Source organism: Microcaecilia unicolor, chromosome 9 (assembly GCF_901765095.1).
Source record: "Microcaecilia unicolor chromosome 9, aMicUni1.1, whole genome shotgun sequence".
Lineage (NCBI taxonomy): Eukaryota > Metazoa > Chordata > Amphibia > Gymnophiona > Siphonopidae > Microcaecilia > Microcaecilia unicolor.
In genome coordinates, this window is record NC_044039.1 from 180,321,852 (window position 1) to 180,338,787 (window position 16,936).

The 16,936-nt window shown below is 40.8% G+C and overlaps 1 protein-coding gene across 1 annotated transcript in view; it reads left to right on the top strand.

The window, feature by feature from the left end:
* LOC115477722 (nesprin-2-like) overlaps positions 1-16,936 on the top strand; it is a 359,728-nt gene that overhangs the window by 72,015 nt on the left and 270,777 nt on the right. Inside the window, exons 22-23 of the mRNA XM_030214775.1 lie at positions 4,759-4,941; positions 8,676-8,798. Of these exons, the coding sequence (XP_030070635.1) occupies positions 4,759-4,941; positions 8,676-8,798 (306 nt within the window). The remainder of the gene's footprint in view (positions 1-4,758; positions 4,942-8,675; positions 8,799-16,936) is intronic.

The following is a 16,936-nucleotide window of genomic DNA, read 5'->3' on the forward strand; positions in this document are numbered from 1 at the left end:
TTCCTCATGATCCTCTTCTTTATGGTAAGTCCATGCCTCCTAGACAGAAAGGCAGGAACAGTGGTCTAACTTGATCCTCCCCCTCAACAGCTTTCAAACCTCCTGTACAAAGCAGTTCCTGCCAGTGCATCCGCAGGGTTAACCCTTTAATGGATCCTAGGTAAAACAAACACATTGGGACTCCTGTTGTAATAAAGATGCATTTTAAACTCTCACAGACTGGGCCCTGCATGGTTCTGATTTAAGAGAAGGAAGTGGCAGGTATAGAAGTGCTCCTTCCCTACTCCTTCTGCCAACTGGACGACAGTGCATGGGGTGGGGGGGTGGGGTGGGTTAGGAAGAATAGACAGATCTCTGCAGGCAGAGGTAGCCCTGGTACTTCTCTCCTCCCTCACTTTGCCTCAGGAACCATTAAATTAGCACATCTGAGAGCACCCTCTTGAACATTTAGGGTCTGGGTATATGCCTAGTTTGCCTATGCCTTATTCCTCATATAGGGGTCCTTTAACTAAGCTTGCTAAAAGGGAAGTATCCCTGGGCTACCACAGCAGCCCAGCGGTAGTTCCCACCTCCAGCGCGTGTCATATCTGGCACTACAAAAATATTTTTGTAGCACCGGTGTGTACCCAGCAGTAATTGGGCAGTGCTGCACCCTGCCTGGTTATCACCGGGTTAGCGCGGAAGCCCTTACCGCCACCTCAATGGGTGGCGGTAAGTGCTCCCCTTCGAAATGGCTGCACGGCAAGTGCTTCACTTGCTGCACGGCCATTTCCTGAAAAAAACAAAGACCTGCGCCAAGGCCCCCTTTTACCACTGCGGTAAGAAGAGGCCTTGGTGCGCATCAAAAACATGCGCCGATGCCAGCACAGGCCCCCTTTTGCCGCAGCTTCATGTAAAGAGCCCGTAGTGAAGTAAAAATTAGTGTGATTTTTAAGGTAGCTTCTAAAACCAGAATGTATACTAAAAGAGAGAGCAATTTCCATGTACTTCCAGAGAAGACTTTTGTTTCTGATCATACAAAGAAAACTGGAGCTATTTATATGATTGCTCTTAAAAAAAAACTGGAGCTCACTTAATCACAAGTATCATCATGATGTGCATTTTGCCATTCCATAAATAGTAAATGACATAACAGTATGTCCTTTGATGTTACCTACGTTATATGTGTCTAGGGAACAATCACTGTCAGTTCTTCAGTGTCCGTGATGTTCAGATTTAATCCACTTTTTCGATTAATTGCATTCTCTCTCCCTCTAATTCAATCTTTTTCTATTAAAAACTTTTTATTTTCTTTTTCTCTCTTTCCGCTTCTCTTTCTTTCTCTTTACTCTTTTCATGCTTCTCTCAATTTGGACTTGGTAGTTGTCTCTTGTTTGTGAGCTCGAGTTTTGACTTGTGTGTTAATGAGCATTTCGAACTGTATTGTCAGCTCCTGTTTATTTTGAAAATTAATAAAGAAATTATAAATAAAAACTTGTCACCTGCAAATCAAACATTGCTAATTTTAGAAGTGTCTAGCTATACACACTGTTAAAATTTGTAAATTATATGTAATGCCACAATATTTGCATGAGACAGTGAGAGATGACAAAAGGCTTTTATAATACTGGACATGAGAAACACCGGGAAGTATGAAATCTGGCTTTATATAGTTAACTAAGGCCCAGGGAATATTTTAGGATTCCTAATACATAGCAGCTTAAGCTAGTCCCACTTTTACTGAGTTCAATCAAGCATATTTTGAATTTATCCCCATTGTTTCCCCTTCTTTTTAATTTTTTTTATGTCTTTGCTAGGCAATCTTTGTTTTAGATCAGGGGAATTACTTTTATCATATGCAGACCACATTCTACTTTTGGTTCCTGCCTTACTACATATGCTATGAATAGGCTTTCAGTTTGTATGAAGAAGATTCAAGATTTGGCTGCTGTAAATTTGTTGAAATTAAACTCAAGTAAAACTAAAATTTTGTGGTTTTGTGATCCGGGTTCAGTTGCTCTTAAAAAAAATAATAATTTTGCTGCAGAATTTAATTTATCCTGTTGAAACCAAATCTAAAGTACTTGGAGTGATCTTGGACTCCACCTTGTCTTTTGATTTACAGATAAATTGCGGCAATTGAGATTACTAAGATCTTATTTTAATCAGCCTGTTTATATTTTGTTAGTACAACTGTTAATTTTACCGCATTTGGATTACTACAACGTGCTTTATTTGAACATCTCCATTAAATTAGTGAGAAAAATGCAGTTAATCCAAAACACTGCGATTAGGCTGATCTTTAACCTTAGAAAGTTTGATGACATCACAACATACTGTATCCAGTCGCATTGGTTACCGGTTCAAAAAAGAAAACTATATAGATCTTTGTCTATTTTTTCAGGCAATTTACGGGCTTTCTTCTTCTGTATTGACAGATTTAACTTCTGTTTCCTCTGGTAGACTTTTAGAAAGAATACGTAGGACCCTGTTTTCTAAGCCACGCTGTAGGCGCGCAAACATTTTAGTGCACACTAAGAATTAGTGTGCGCTAACACTAGAGACACCCATAGGAATATAATGGGTGTCTCTATCGTCAGGCCACTCTAATTTTTAGCATATGCTAAAAAGTTAGCGCGGCTTAGTATAAAGGGCCTGTCGATTTTTAATACTGCGCCCAGTTTCTTTGAAGGGTGTGATAACAGATATGGTGGAGGTAGTTGGACATCACTGCTTCTCTCTGGGCCTCCCTAACCCAGCTGTGCCCTGAGCTTTTATATTTCCTGGACCATGCTCTTCTGGCAATAACCCTCCCATGGCGCTTCCCCATTGGTTGGGACTATGAGTTTTAAGGTGGTTCTGACACTGTGAAAGAGTACCCTTAAGGGGAAGTGGCAGCATTCTATAGACTCCCTCACAATCTCTTAACATATTATTTTCACAATTTATTGTTACTTTTTATGTTTTTGGAATAAAAGCTGAAATGGCTTAAACTGGTTAAACTGGTCTATAATGGGAGCACTAAAATTGATCTCCTTGCTTAGCTGCTGGAATACAAAATGCGCAAATGCAACAGATTTTCCCACTGCCCATATTCTGTTTTTCTCTTTTTTTATATCTCAGACCCATTTCTTTTAAAACTGTAAAAACATGCAGAGAGTTAATATTTACTGAAGGTTTTCATGGGCAAAGGATGTGGGGGAAGACATTTCTAGTACGTATCTTAAGTTAGTCAATTTATGTATTCTGATATTGTCATCTTTGGCCCATACTACCTGACCTGGGGGAGGAGGTTTTGGCCTTGGAAAGCTAGTCCAATAAAAAGATATCACCTTATTTTCCATTGTTTGTTTAGTTCCTCTGAATAGTGTTGCTGGGCCATATGTATGAATTGAGAACATCCAAGTTACACTGCAGCTAAATACTGGCCTCTGCATGATCTTTAATTATTTAAAATGTATAATAGCTGTGCTGGGTTAGGCCAACACTGACCAGTGTGAGTTGTTTGAAAGTATCCGTCGGATCCCAATAGGAACGTTCCATTTTGCTCCTTCCTGGAAGTAAAATGTTGGAGACTTTCCAATCTGTCTGGCTGACGATTATTCTTGGACCTCTCTTCCAGTAACTTGTCCAGACCTTTTTGTGGTGGTCTTAACTCAGCTATTCTATACGTCTTGACCACATTTCTAGCAGAATTAATTCTGGAGTTTGCATGTTGGCTCAAAACATGATTTCCTAAATATACTAGCAGAATTAATTCTGGAGTTTGCATGTTGGCTCAAAACATGATTTCCTAAATATACTGCTGGATAGTTTCATTGGAGCATCTTCTAGTCTTAGTACTGTTTGATAGTATAAATAACTTGTTCACACCATACAGAATTTTATAGACCTCTGTTGGTATCAGCTGTCACTTGTTTCTTCTCCTAACCAGTTGAGCCTTTCTTTTTATAAGAGGACTGATCAGCCCTATAATCATTTTTCTCCTCATTCTGCTGTTTTGAGGTGCAGCTACCCAGAACTGCTTGCAGTACTTAAGTTGTGGCTTCATCATAAGGAGTCTTTCATGTTGCCAAGTGCCTTCTGAAAATCCATATACAATATATTGACCGTCTTGCTTTAAGTTTTTTATTTACACATCTTACTGGAATATTACTGCCCCATCCTTGACCATCTTTAAATCTAGATTGAAAGCCCACCTCTTTAACATTGCTTTTGACTTGTAACCACTCCCCCACATTAATTGATTTGCTTTCTTTATTTTTGTCTATTAGATTGTAAGCTCTTTGAGCAGGGACTGTCTTTCTTCTATGTTTGTGAAGCGCTGCGTACGCTTTGTAGCGCTATAGAAATGCTAAATAGTAGTAAATAGTAGTAGTGGTGTACTTGAGGACATCCCCAGGATTACATTGAATGCAGCTCTACAGGACATTCAGTACAAGATTCTCCATGGGGTACATATCAAAAGACAGAGGGGGATACACTATGGGGTTGTGGGAGGACTGATACCTGTTTGAAGTGTAATGTTTTTACTGGCACTCTTCTCCACATCTTTATGGAATGCCCATCCCTTTCTGGTTTATGGACAAGCCCTAAAAGCCATTGAACATACCTTGCAAGTTAGGTCGATTGGTCCTATACTGTTCTGCTGCTGGGCAGTGGGGAGCCCCTGAGGGAGGGAGGACTCAGTGAAGCGCAGTACCACTTTTTGTTGGCAACATTATTAGTTATGAAGTGCATCTTGCACTCATGTTAATCATCTTACACTTATCTTTCCAGATGGCATTGGAGGATTCTGAGCAGAAGCAAAATATTCTGCATGACATTTACACAGGTTTGGATGAGCTATCGATCTTTGAAACAAACATCACAGCAGAGAGAATAGATGAACTAAATTCGGAAGTAGCACTCCTGCAGCAGAAGATAATGGGGAGACTTCCTCAGCTCCAGCATATAGCCGATGTAAGTCTTGTTAGCCAAATTAATTTGCCTATTAATTTTTGTTATAAGTTTGTTAGCCTTGCTTCCTGTATGGAAACTGGCTTTGTAAGTTCATGATATCTGGTTGACATATCTCAAAAAAGATGTCGCGGAATTAGAAAAGGTTCAAAGAAGAGTGACCATAATGATAAAGGGGATGGAACTCCTCCCATATGAGGAAAGGCTAAAGAGCTTAGGCCTCTTCAGCTTGGAAAAGAGAAGGCTGAGGAGAGATATGATTGAGGTCTATAAAATCCTGAGTGGTGTTGAATGGGTAGAAGTGAATCGATTGTTCACTCTGTCAAAAAGTACGAAGACCAGGGGACACTCAATGAAATTACATGGAAATACTTTTAAAACAAAAAGGAGGAACTATTTTTTCACTCAAAGAATAGTTAAGCTCTGGAACTCGCTGCTGGAAGATGTGGTAACAGCGCTTAGCATATCTGGGTTTAAAAAAGGTTTGGACACGTTCCTGGAGTTAAAGTCCATAGTCTGTTATTGAGATGGACATGGGGGAAGCCACTTCTTGCCCTGGGATTGGTAGCATGGAATGTTGCTACTAATTGGGTTTCTGCCAGGGACTTGTGACCTGAATTGGTCACTGTTGGAAGCAGGATACTGGGCTGGATGGACCATTGGTCTGACTCAGTATGGCTATTCTTATGTTCTTATATTCCATCCCCTTCCCTAGTAACTTTTGAATTGTTCATGCAGTTTCGTTCAGATTTGTTCCACAGAGAGTGGAGCAGTGACCTCCAGCTCACACTTCGCATGCTCTTGGCACCTAGAATCTCCTTTTATTTCCAGTAGAGAAATGAGCTACTTTGTGAAGGTCATTGCACACTTTGATGCCATCAAGCATTTTTTTTTTGAGCAGCCCTGCAACTGGTTGACACTGAACATTTGTAAATCTGCATTGACTTTGGTTAATGCTTATGAAGGCCCATTTTGCATAGGTCATCAAGGGAGGAACTGGAACAACCAGGTTGGGACGTTCACAGATACACTGGTATTTTACTAAATCCATCACTCGGCACCCTCCACCAGTGGCGTAGCAGGGGGGGCTGCCACCCGGGGCGGGGCAGTTTGCCGTTGCACCCCCCCCCCCCGGGTGCAGCACGATGACACCCCCCTCCCCCCGACCAGCTCCCGCACCCTACCTTTAAAAAGAATATCGGGAGGCGAGGCGAAGCGCCTCGCGCCTGCCCTGCACGTAAAAGAAATGTGGACCATCGGGCCTTCTCTCGCTCTGTCTGTCCCGCCCTTATGGAAATAGGAAGTTGCGTCAGCAGAAGGCGGGAGAGAGACTGCAGGGGAATGAGCCTGAGCCAAGGACAATTGGGGGAGGGAGATGTCAGGCCTTGAGCAAAGGGGAGCCTTGGCATTATGATGAGGTAATCATGCACAAAACATTATGAACATGCAGAATTTTAAAACAGTGTGCACAAAATTTTCATTTTTTTGTGGTGTAGAATTCGTCCAGGTGTAACATAAGTGCTGGCGCTTATACTTGAAAGTGGCAGTTCCACAACTGCTACATATTAGTTCTGGCAGTTATACATTGCGTGGCCGGATTTTAAATAACTGCATGTACAAGTGCTATCAACTAACAAGTGAGGCTGCAACAGGTGTTTTTCCTTTAAGTTTAGGACTACAATACCACGTGTGGGATTAAGAGCATTAAGAGGGACATTTTTGATTTGATTTCTAAATCCCATTGTGGACATTTTGCAGAAAGCAACCAAACATCAAGTGACAAACATAGCGATTTTTGAACCAGAAAAACGTCTCTTTGTTTCAAAAATGGCCATTTGCTTCATGTTTATGGGGCCCTTTTACTAAGCTACGTAGGCGCCTACGCGCACCCAACACGTGCCAATTTGGAACTACTGCAGGGCGGTAATTTTTATTTTTTACGCACGCCCGAAAATTTCCGGCGTGCGGCGCTAACTGAGTGGTAGTCGGCATTGTACATTCGCTGACGATTACCACCTGGTTAACGTGTGAGACCTTACCGCTAAGTCAATGGGTGGCGGTAAGGTCTCTGGCCCAAAATGGACGAGTGCCAATTTTCATTTTGCCGCACGTCCATTTTTGGCAACAAAAAAGGGCCTTTTTTGCAGGTGTGCTGAAAAATGAACCTGCGCACGTCCAATACACACATCTACACCAGCGCAGGCCACATTTCGGTGCACCTTAGTAAAAGGACCCCTATGTGCTCAGTGCATTTTTCTTTTCTGACCATTATAGAAAAAAAAAAAGTCCAAGGGAAAAATACACAAAAACCAGCCATTGGGATATATGGGAGGGCCAGCATTCTTAGTAGTCTGGCCACAAAGACATCCCCAGCAGAGCAGTAGGGCGACCTAGGGGCACTGCAGTGGACGTCACATAAAAGGTCTCAGGTACATATCTCACCCTTACCCCCTTATATTGTATGGTTGTAACAATAACAGTAGTAAAGTCAGAGAGCAAAAATAACAGCAGATACTTACAGTCACTTACTTCTCCCAGGACTCTTCAGTCCCCAAGAGACTCCTCTTGTACTCTTTTTAGTTATTTTCAGAGCTGGATTGATTTTAGATGTGGTCAACAATTCAGTTCTCTCTGGATATCTGCTCTTTCTGTATCCTTTCCTTCTTTCCATGACCGGTGGCTCCCTATTGCTCTCTTGTACTCCAGACTTGCTAACTTCTTTCTTTCTCCTTAGTAGCAGTGTGTGCTGGAGTAGTTAACCAAACTACACTTTCAAGAAATGCAGAGTCTTAATAGAGCCTTTTTCTAATCCGAGGTAGTGTTTTTGACGTGTGCTAAAAATAAGCGTTTGCTAAATGCTAGAGATGCCCATATATTCCTATGGGCGTCTCTAGCATTTAGTGCACGTTAAAAAACGCTACCATGGCTTAGTAAAAGACTCCCTAAGGGCTCTGTTTACAAAACCGCACTGTAGGCGTGCAAACCTTTTATTGCGTGCTAAAAATGAGCATTTGCTAATGTTAGAGACACCCATAGGAATATAATGATAGTGGGATAACTGGTGGTAGAGGAAGGGTACTGGATCTTTCTAACGTCGGGGGTGAGGAAAGATTTACTAGGAGCTTTGTTATGTGAGTTGGTGGGAGGGAAGGGAGCATGGCATCGGACCCCTGTACTTAGTTTTAGGCTTTTAATTTCTCAGCCATGACCTACCTGCTCATCCATTTTAGGTGCCTAAATTTAGGTGCTGAATAAGGAGAATATTCAGTTAGACAGGGGGTCTAAGCCCAGTCCTCAGGACATACCAAGCCAGTCTGGCTTTCATGATATTTGTCATGCATTCTTTATTATCTTCATGTTCTACCCATTTTACTGTCTTTTTGTATCTCTACCCTGAATGAGTTGCAACCTTATGTAACCCTGTAAGCCGCATTGTGCCTGCTCTAGTGGGAAAATGTGGGGTATAAATGTACTAACTAACTAAATAAATAAATATTCATGAGATAAATTTGCAAGCACTGACTCTACTGTGTACAAATCTATCTCATGCATATTCATTGTGGATATCCTGAAAACCTGAGGACTAAGTTCAGAACCCTTGATTTAGATAGATCTAAGCACCTGCCTCTTTAAATTAGGCACTTAGATCTTTTGAGTGTCCATAAAAAGCATGAGTTACTCAGGCCAGTAATGTGTATATAATTTACATCTACTTCTTTTCATGTCCTTAACCTTAGGACGTGGCTGCTATTGAAATGGAAGTAAAAGTCTTGGACAAAAGAGTTTCAACGATTAAGACTATCTTGTCATCAACAGATGTAGTTGATATTTCTCCCTTACAACGTCTTAAACATGGACATGTAAGTATGAACCTTAGGCATTGGGGTTGTTTTATAAAGGTTTTTCCTTGTGTAAAGCGTGTTTTATACATAGAGAATAGCTATTATAGCATGAACAAATATGCTCAGATAAGATCACATGCACGTCTTATACACGTACTACGCAGAGGCATTTGTTGGAAACATAATGGGGGTGAAGCATGGAGCAGTTGTGTTGTAAACAGGTGTTTTATAAAATATACATGTACATGTTTAGGGGGAGTAAAGGTTTCAGTAAAGGTCGCCTAAAGTTAGCCAATGGGATGATACGTGCTAAGTGCAAATTTTATATTGCCAGTTCTGATGGGGGGGGAGGGGGGGGGGGAAGCTGACAGCCCATGTCCACATGAGCATCTAGTGGTGCACTGCTGCAGCGGCCACTTTCGGGGCACATCGGTCATCCCAGCATGGCCTTCCAAAGATGGTGATCCCATGTAGTGTCGGGAGCCGACTCTCGGTTGTCTGACCTCTTGCATTCTCGAACTTCAACATACGGCAGAATTTCCACCTCACAGCTCTCTGTGCCTTTAGCCTTCTTGGAGCCGTTCTGACATGGCTGATTGCCCTTCAGATTATTTAGTGCTTGCACTATTTCCTTCGGGCCACTGTAGTCTTGAGGCTTGGAGTAGTTGCGGGGTGGAATGCCCCTGGGTGCCTAGCAGATTGCAGCCTTCTGTTTTTTTTTTTTTGCTGCTGATTGGTGGAAGAGTTTGTGGTGTCTTCACCAGCCTCTTCATGGCTGCTGTTTTGGGACCTTCCTGTTGGGGGTTACGCTAGCTGCTTGGCCTCGCAGCCCACTGCATACTGTCAGGTTCTTGCTGTCTTGAGTGTTCTCTCTCCACTGGGCAGGTAGCATGGTTGTGTCTTTTTACTTCTACAGGCACTCCTTCACTGTTAGCAGCTCCAGCTGTGTCAGCCTTTGGCAGTTCCTGTTGTTATTATGGGCCTTTGCCTCACAGTAGCAGCTTCACCGCTGTGGCTGCTTGGCTAGCTCGTGGCTCTATGGTATCGGCAGAATTCAGCTCTTTCATGGCTGTTGAGCTTTTTCCATTGATACATGTGGAGCGTGGCTCAATCACTGTCTATACAGCATGGTTTCTACATGCTACGCTGCTGAGTATTTGGCTGTGGAGCATGGTTCTGGCTACACCTGGTGGCCACATCACCATATCTAGAGTGGTCCACTCGTGCTTCCTCTTCGGATGCCATTCCCAATTTTCTCTGTCAATTGGAATGGCTCCATATCTGAATGAGGAGCAAAATGCCTCCTTTTTTCTGTGTGGAACGCAGCCCTAGTCCTTGCTCTGAACACGACTGCCTGTGCTATTAGGCTCCTTTGTGGGGCACAGCTCCATCTCTGCCTAATAGGCTCAGATCCATTGCTACCCATTGAGTGCTGTTTCATCTTTATGTACTCAGCCTTCTATGCCTGGTGAGCGGCGCTCCATATATTACAGTTGGGTGCAGATCTGTTTTTGCCTGGTGAGCACTACTCCGTCTCTGCATGTTGAACGCAGCTCCATCACTACTCCAGGATTTACATTAGATATAACCAGATCAAATCATACAAATTAAATATTTACAAACTTCTGAAATAGAAGTTTTCAGTAATCTCTTAATAATTTGTTAATGTTATATAGACTGGAAGTGAATTCCATACAAAAGCTGCCTGATAGATCAAAGAAGATGGAAATATTTTCAATTTAGTTACTCCCCAAACATTAGGAAAATTAAATAACATTTGATTTCTGGTATTATGAAACCTATTACTATTTAACCTCCGAAAAAACCAAGCTAGAATAGCCGGCAATTCCCCATGAAAAAAACTGAAGATTACAGTATATAACTTAAATTGTACTCTTGCCTCTATTGGGAGCCAATGGAGTACTAAATAGAATGGGGAAATTGTTGGATTATTTGTAGTAAATAATTAGCAGATTTTAGTACACACAGCTTCAGCTTTAGAAATGTTAATTTCTTTCTTCATCTCTCTCTCATACACCCCTGAATAATTCACTGCTGAGTCACTTTAAAGTTGAAGTAACAAAACATCTGTTTACTCACAGTTTGTAGTTAGATTATAATCAGACAGGCTTATATATACATATTACTATACATTTGTATTATCAGCTCCTTCCATGTGCTTAGATGGTAATGGATGCTCACACCACCATAGATCCTCTCAGGTTAGGAGAGAACATGAGCTCCATGTGCTCCATGTGCTGCATGTGCTGCATCTGCTGCATCTAACCCCCACAGGAAGTTGCATAGCTATGTGACCTCTCTAAGTAATTCACATCAGAGGTCACAGAGTAATCACAGAGAAATAATAGGTGACAGGCAATGCATGTAAAATACAATTACATTCCAACAAACCCCTTCTCATGCATAACTGTCATGCAATTATTTATTCATACAAAGTCCAAGCTTTATACGCAGATTCACAAAACGTTCTCTGGGTAACGGTTTGGTCATGATGTCAGCTGTCATCTCACTGGTGTGACAATAGTGTAGACTAATGACCCCTTCTTTCGCCAACTCTCGCACGTTGTGGTATTTCGTTGCGATGTGCTTGGTGCGTGACTGAACCTTGTCATTCTGTGACAGTCGGATGCAGCTCTGATTATCTTCCATTAACTGGATTGGTCTCTTTTCAGCTATACCAAAATCCAGCAAAAGTTTTTCAATCCACATCAGTTCTCTGCACGCTTCCGATACAGCCACGTATTCAGCTTCTGTAGAAGACAAACTCACAATACTTTGTTTATGACTGGCCCATGAAATTTGTACATTTCCATACATAAACACATATCCACTTGTGGATTTATAATCAGAATGATCCCCTGCCCAATCTGAATCACAGTAACATATTAGTTTTGGATTACTATTGGCTGAAATCTTTAATTTACAATCAATGGTACCCTTTAAATACCTTACCATCCTTTTAACTGCAGTCCAATCTGATTTGGTAGGTGAGCTGACCCTTCTGCTCAAAATTCCTACTGCATTTGCTATATCAGCCCTGTATGTGGTAGCTAGATATAAAAGCTTACCTATGGCTGATCTATATTGGATGTTATCTGGTAAAGGTTCTCTTACTGTTTCATCCTTCAGAAAATCAGTGATCATGGGAGTGCTTACAACTTGGGCATCTTGCATACCTAAACTTTCAATAAGCTCATTTATTTTCTGCTTCTGGCTTAGAAGATAAGAACCATCATTTTGTTTCTCAATTTCTATACCAAGATAGTATGACACATTACCCAGTTCTTTTATCTCAACATTGTGGTTTAAACACTTTACAATGTCCTTGTACTCTTGCTCACTTTTGCTTGCAATGAGCAGATCATCAACAAAAGCTAAAATGTATGCATATTGTCCATTTGTGCACCTAGTGTACAAACATTTATCTGCTTCACCTTGCTTAAATCCTAAATTTGTCAATATTTCATGCAATTTTTCATTCCAACATTTTGCACTTTGCTTTAATCCATAAAGACCTTTGTTTAATTTACACACTAGCTGTCTTTGTTTTGTATTTATGAAACCTGTTGGCTGTTCCATGTACAAGTCTTCAGTTATATCTCCGTGAAGAAACGCTGTTTTCACATCAATGTGGTTGACTTGCATGCCTTTTGAGACTGCAATGCTCAGAAGTGTTCTTATTGTCGTGTGTTTCACTACAGGTGCAAACACTTCATCAAAATCTTCTCCATATTTTTGAAGATATCCCTTTGCGACTAATCTGGCTTTATACCTTTCCACTTTTCCTTGTGCATTCCTTTTTAACTTGAATACCCATTTGCATCCTATAGCTTTCTTGCCAGGAGGTAATTTTGTAAGAATCCAAGTATTATTTTTATCCAATGCATCAATTTCTTCTTGTGCAGCTTTACGCCATTCAGCAGCTTCTTCTGCTGGCATTTTCTCAATCTCATCCCATGTTAAGGGCTCTTGAGCTTCTGCTGACTTTGTTAGGTACGACAGTCTTGGGGGTGGAACACCTTTGTTTTCCCTGGATGAGCGTCTGACAACAGGTTGGTCTGACCTTTCTGCATCCTCTAAATCTGAGAGTTCTTCTCCAATTGATTCCCCTTCTCCAACTGTACTGTCTTCTTCAATGATCCTTTCTGTGTCTGCTTCCTCTGCCTGTTCCTCGTTAGGTACAGATGAGTTGCTTTCAGACATCTGCCTTGGTATGGCATTTATACACACTGGCATGTCTATTATGGTTCTAGTTTCATATTCTGGATGATAAGGCTCATCTGGGATAATCCAGCCTTTATCAACCCTTTTGTTTTCATCAAAATATGTAACATGTCTTATGCCAACAATGCCAGTTTTCAGATTCAAAATTCTATATCCTTTGTGTCCTGGAGCATAGCCAACTAAAATGCCCCTTTCTGTTGTGGAATCCAGCTTATGCCTTCTTTGCTTTGGTTCATGAGCATATGCTGTACTCCCAAATGTTCTTATGTGTGACAGGTTTGGCTTCCTACCATGCCATGTCTCATGTGGTGTGCGCTCAGCGCCTTTAGTTGGCATTCTGTTTTGTAGGTACACTGCTGTGAGAATGGCTTCTCCCCATAGTCTTTTAGGGAGATTGCTATCTGACAGCATACATCTGGTCATTTCCACAAGTGACCTAAATTTTCTCTCTGCAACAGAATTTTGCTCTGGTGTGTAAGCTACTGTTGTGATATGTTGAATGCCTTCTTGTTCTAGAAATGTGCGCATGCTTTGTGAAGTGAACTCACCACCATTGTCGGTCTGAAGAACCTTTGGTTTTCTTTCAAATTTATTGCTCACCATGGCTACGTATTTCTTCAGCATGTCTGTGACTTGACTTTTCTCTTTCAGCAAATAGGCCACACAGTATCTAGAGAAATCATCCAAGAATATTAGCACAAATCTGTTATTTCCCAATGATGGGATATTAAACGGTCCACATAAGTCACTGTGTATTAAGTCCAGTACTTTATTACTCCTATTTCCTGTGTATGCAGGAAATGAGGGTCTCACACCTTTTTGAGTAACACAGTCTATGCATTTCTCCATTTCACCAGCATCTGCACTTATCTGAATGCCGGTGGCCAGTTGCTTACTGTGAAGATCCTGGATCACCTTAAAATCACGATGTCCCAGGCGGCGGTGCCAGATTTCCGGACTACATTTACCATTATTCTTCCTTACTTGCGCCATATGTGAGGCTTCACCTGAAATGTTCAGCTTATAAACATCATTATGCATAAAAGCTTCAGCATACACTTCATCATTTTTAGAGATTGTGCACTTACTGTTTTCAAAATGAATCACAAATCCCTTCTTATCTAATGTAGATACACTAAGCATATTGCAAACTGCTTGGGGAATATACAAGACATCACTTACAGGAATTTCTTTAACTTCATTAGACACTTTGCATTTTAAGAATCCAATACCCTTTGCTTGGATCTTAGCAGTCCCTGCGTTTGCAGTTTTAAGAATACCTTCCTCTGGACACATTTCCTGAAAGAAATTCTTACAATTGGTTAAATGGCATGTGCTCCCCGAATCCAAAATCCAAGTACTTTCATTTGAATTATTATTTACCATAGTCAAAGATTTTTCTGCCATTAGAAAGCCCTTGTGTTTATCTTTGTCCTTCATACATTTCCTGGTTTGAAAATTCTTTAGTTCCATTGGCTTAGGTGAGCTAGAGGGAGTGTTTTGTGTTTCCTTACACCATTTAGATACATGTCCCTCCTTTCCACATGAGTAGCAAATCAGCTTGCCCTTGGGTGGAGTTTTCCCATAGCTCCGCCTTCCTCTGTTCTTTGCCAAGAAATTTGTTTCATTTCTCTCTGACTTGCTTTGAGAACACATCTCCTCAGAATCATTTATTATGCATTCCTGCCTTAGTTTTGATGTTGCCTGTTCAAAAGATTGCCCTTCAATGGCCTCATTTACAGACCTAAAAACATCAAACTTCTTTGATAGTGAGGTAAAAAGAAATGCTCTTTTCAATGCATCACACATGGGAATTCCTGAAAGTTCTAGCTTTTGAAATGAAGACATAAGATGCATAATGTGATCATTACATTTACTTTTATCCCTTAATTTGGTTTCATTCAACTCTGCCAGCCAAATTGGTTGCTGCTTTGCATATGTAGTTGCATACATAGTTCTCAGTTTATATAAAATGTCCTTTGGTGTATCTTTTCCCTCCACTAATATGGCTTGTTTCTCTGAGAGAGCTTCCAAAAGCATGCACTTCACATAATAGTTTGCATTGTCCCATTCAGCCATATTTTCAGCTGTTCTGTCTTGGTCTAAGCATATATCTAATCTTTTTGCTCGAAGGAAACATATGAATCTTAATTCCCACTGCTGATAATTAAACTCAGTTAATCTAGGCACCTTGAGAGAATAGAACAATAGTGAATTTCTTCCCTCAGCCATTTTCTTAGCCTTCTGTCTGCTGTGTGGGGGGAGAGAGAGACAGACTGAATCTTTCCTTTAAAACTTAAGAGAAAAAAATGTGGCCTTTTTTTTTTTTTTCTGCCTGGTAATATTTCTCTTCTTTTTCAATTCCTGGACCCTGGGCCCATAACCCTTTTGTTGGATTATTTGTAGTAAATAATTAGCAGATTTTAGTACACACAGCTTCAGCTTTAGAAATGTTAATTTCTTTCTTCATCTCTCTCTCATACACCCCTGAATAATTCACTGCTGAGTCACTTTAAAGTTGAAGTAACAAAACATCTGTTTACTCACAGTTTGTAGTTAGATTATAATCAGACAGGCTTATATATACATATTACTATACATTTGTATTATCAGCTCCTTCCATGTGCTTAGATGGTAATGGATGCTCACACCACCATAGATCCTCTCAGGTTAGGAGAGAACATGAGCTCCATGTGCTCCATGTGCTGCATGTGCTGCATCTGCTGCATCTAACCCCCACAGGAAGTTGCATAGCTATGTGACCTCTCTAAGTAATTCACATCAGAGGTCACAGAGTAATCACAGAGAAATAATAGGTGACAGGCAATGCATGTAAAATACAATTACATTCCAACAGAAATAGATTCACATCTGTTGACTTTAAAACTCACACGGACGGCCGCATTCTGCACTTGCTGCAACTTATTCATAAGAAATTATGAACAGCCAGTATATACTACATTGCAGTAATCAAACTGTGCCAAAAGGAAAGACTGAACATGGAGTCTAAACTCATTTTGTTAAAAAAAATTTCCAATTAGTTCTTAACTTTTTCATTTTTGCAAAATAATTTTTCACTGCTTTATTATTATTATTAGCATTTGTATAGCGCTACCAGACGCACGCAGCACTGAACACCTGATACAAAGAGACAGTCCCTGCTCAAAAGAGCTTACAATCTAAATAATACAGACAGACAAGACAGTTACGGGTGAGGGAAGTAATGGGTGAGAAGGAAGGAAGGGACAAGGGGAGGGCAATTGAGTTGTGGCTAGGAGCTAAAAAAGCAGCAGTGAAAAGTGCTGCTTCATCTGTAGTGCACCTTCATCTGTAGTTAATTATCAATTTTTATTAATAAAACATGAGGTAAATTCTAATCGAAATTTATTAGGTCTGACTGATAAAAAATAATTATTTTCCAGAATATAGAACCAATCCATAGATATTTAGTTTTCTCCTTGTTCAGTAGAGCACATCTCTGTCTCTGAATATCTCTGTATCATCTCTGTATGTCTAGCGAAGCTCTCTCTCTCTCATTGAATTTAGTGCACAACTCCATCTCTGAATGTCTCTGTATATGTTTTTCCACATTTGATATACTGCCTTTTTGTAGATACAGTCAAAGTGGTTTACGTATACTATTTTTGCAGGCACTTTTCTGTCTCTAATGGGCTCACAATTTAAGGTTATTTTTACCTGGTGCAATGGAGGGTTAAGTGACTGTACATCATGGCTCCATCTATGGCTGTAGGCCGCTACAACTTCCCCATCATCTTGCTATTTACCACTACAACCAAAATTCTACCATTTGCATCTGCCCAAACTCCCAAAACTACCTCCTTTAACTGCCCCACCAGCCCACAAACTGGGCCTACTCCTAAGAACAATCCCCCTTCAACTGCAGCAACCAC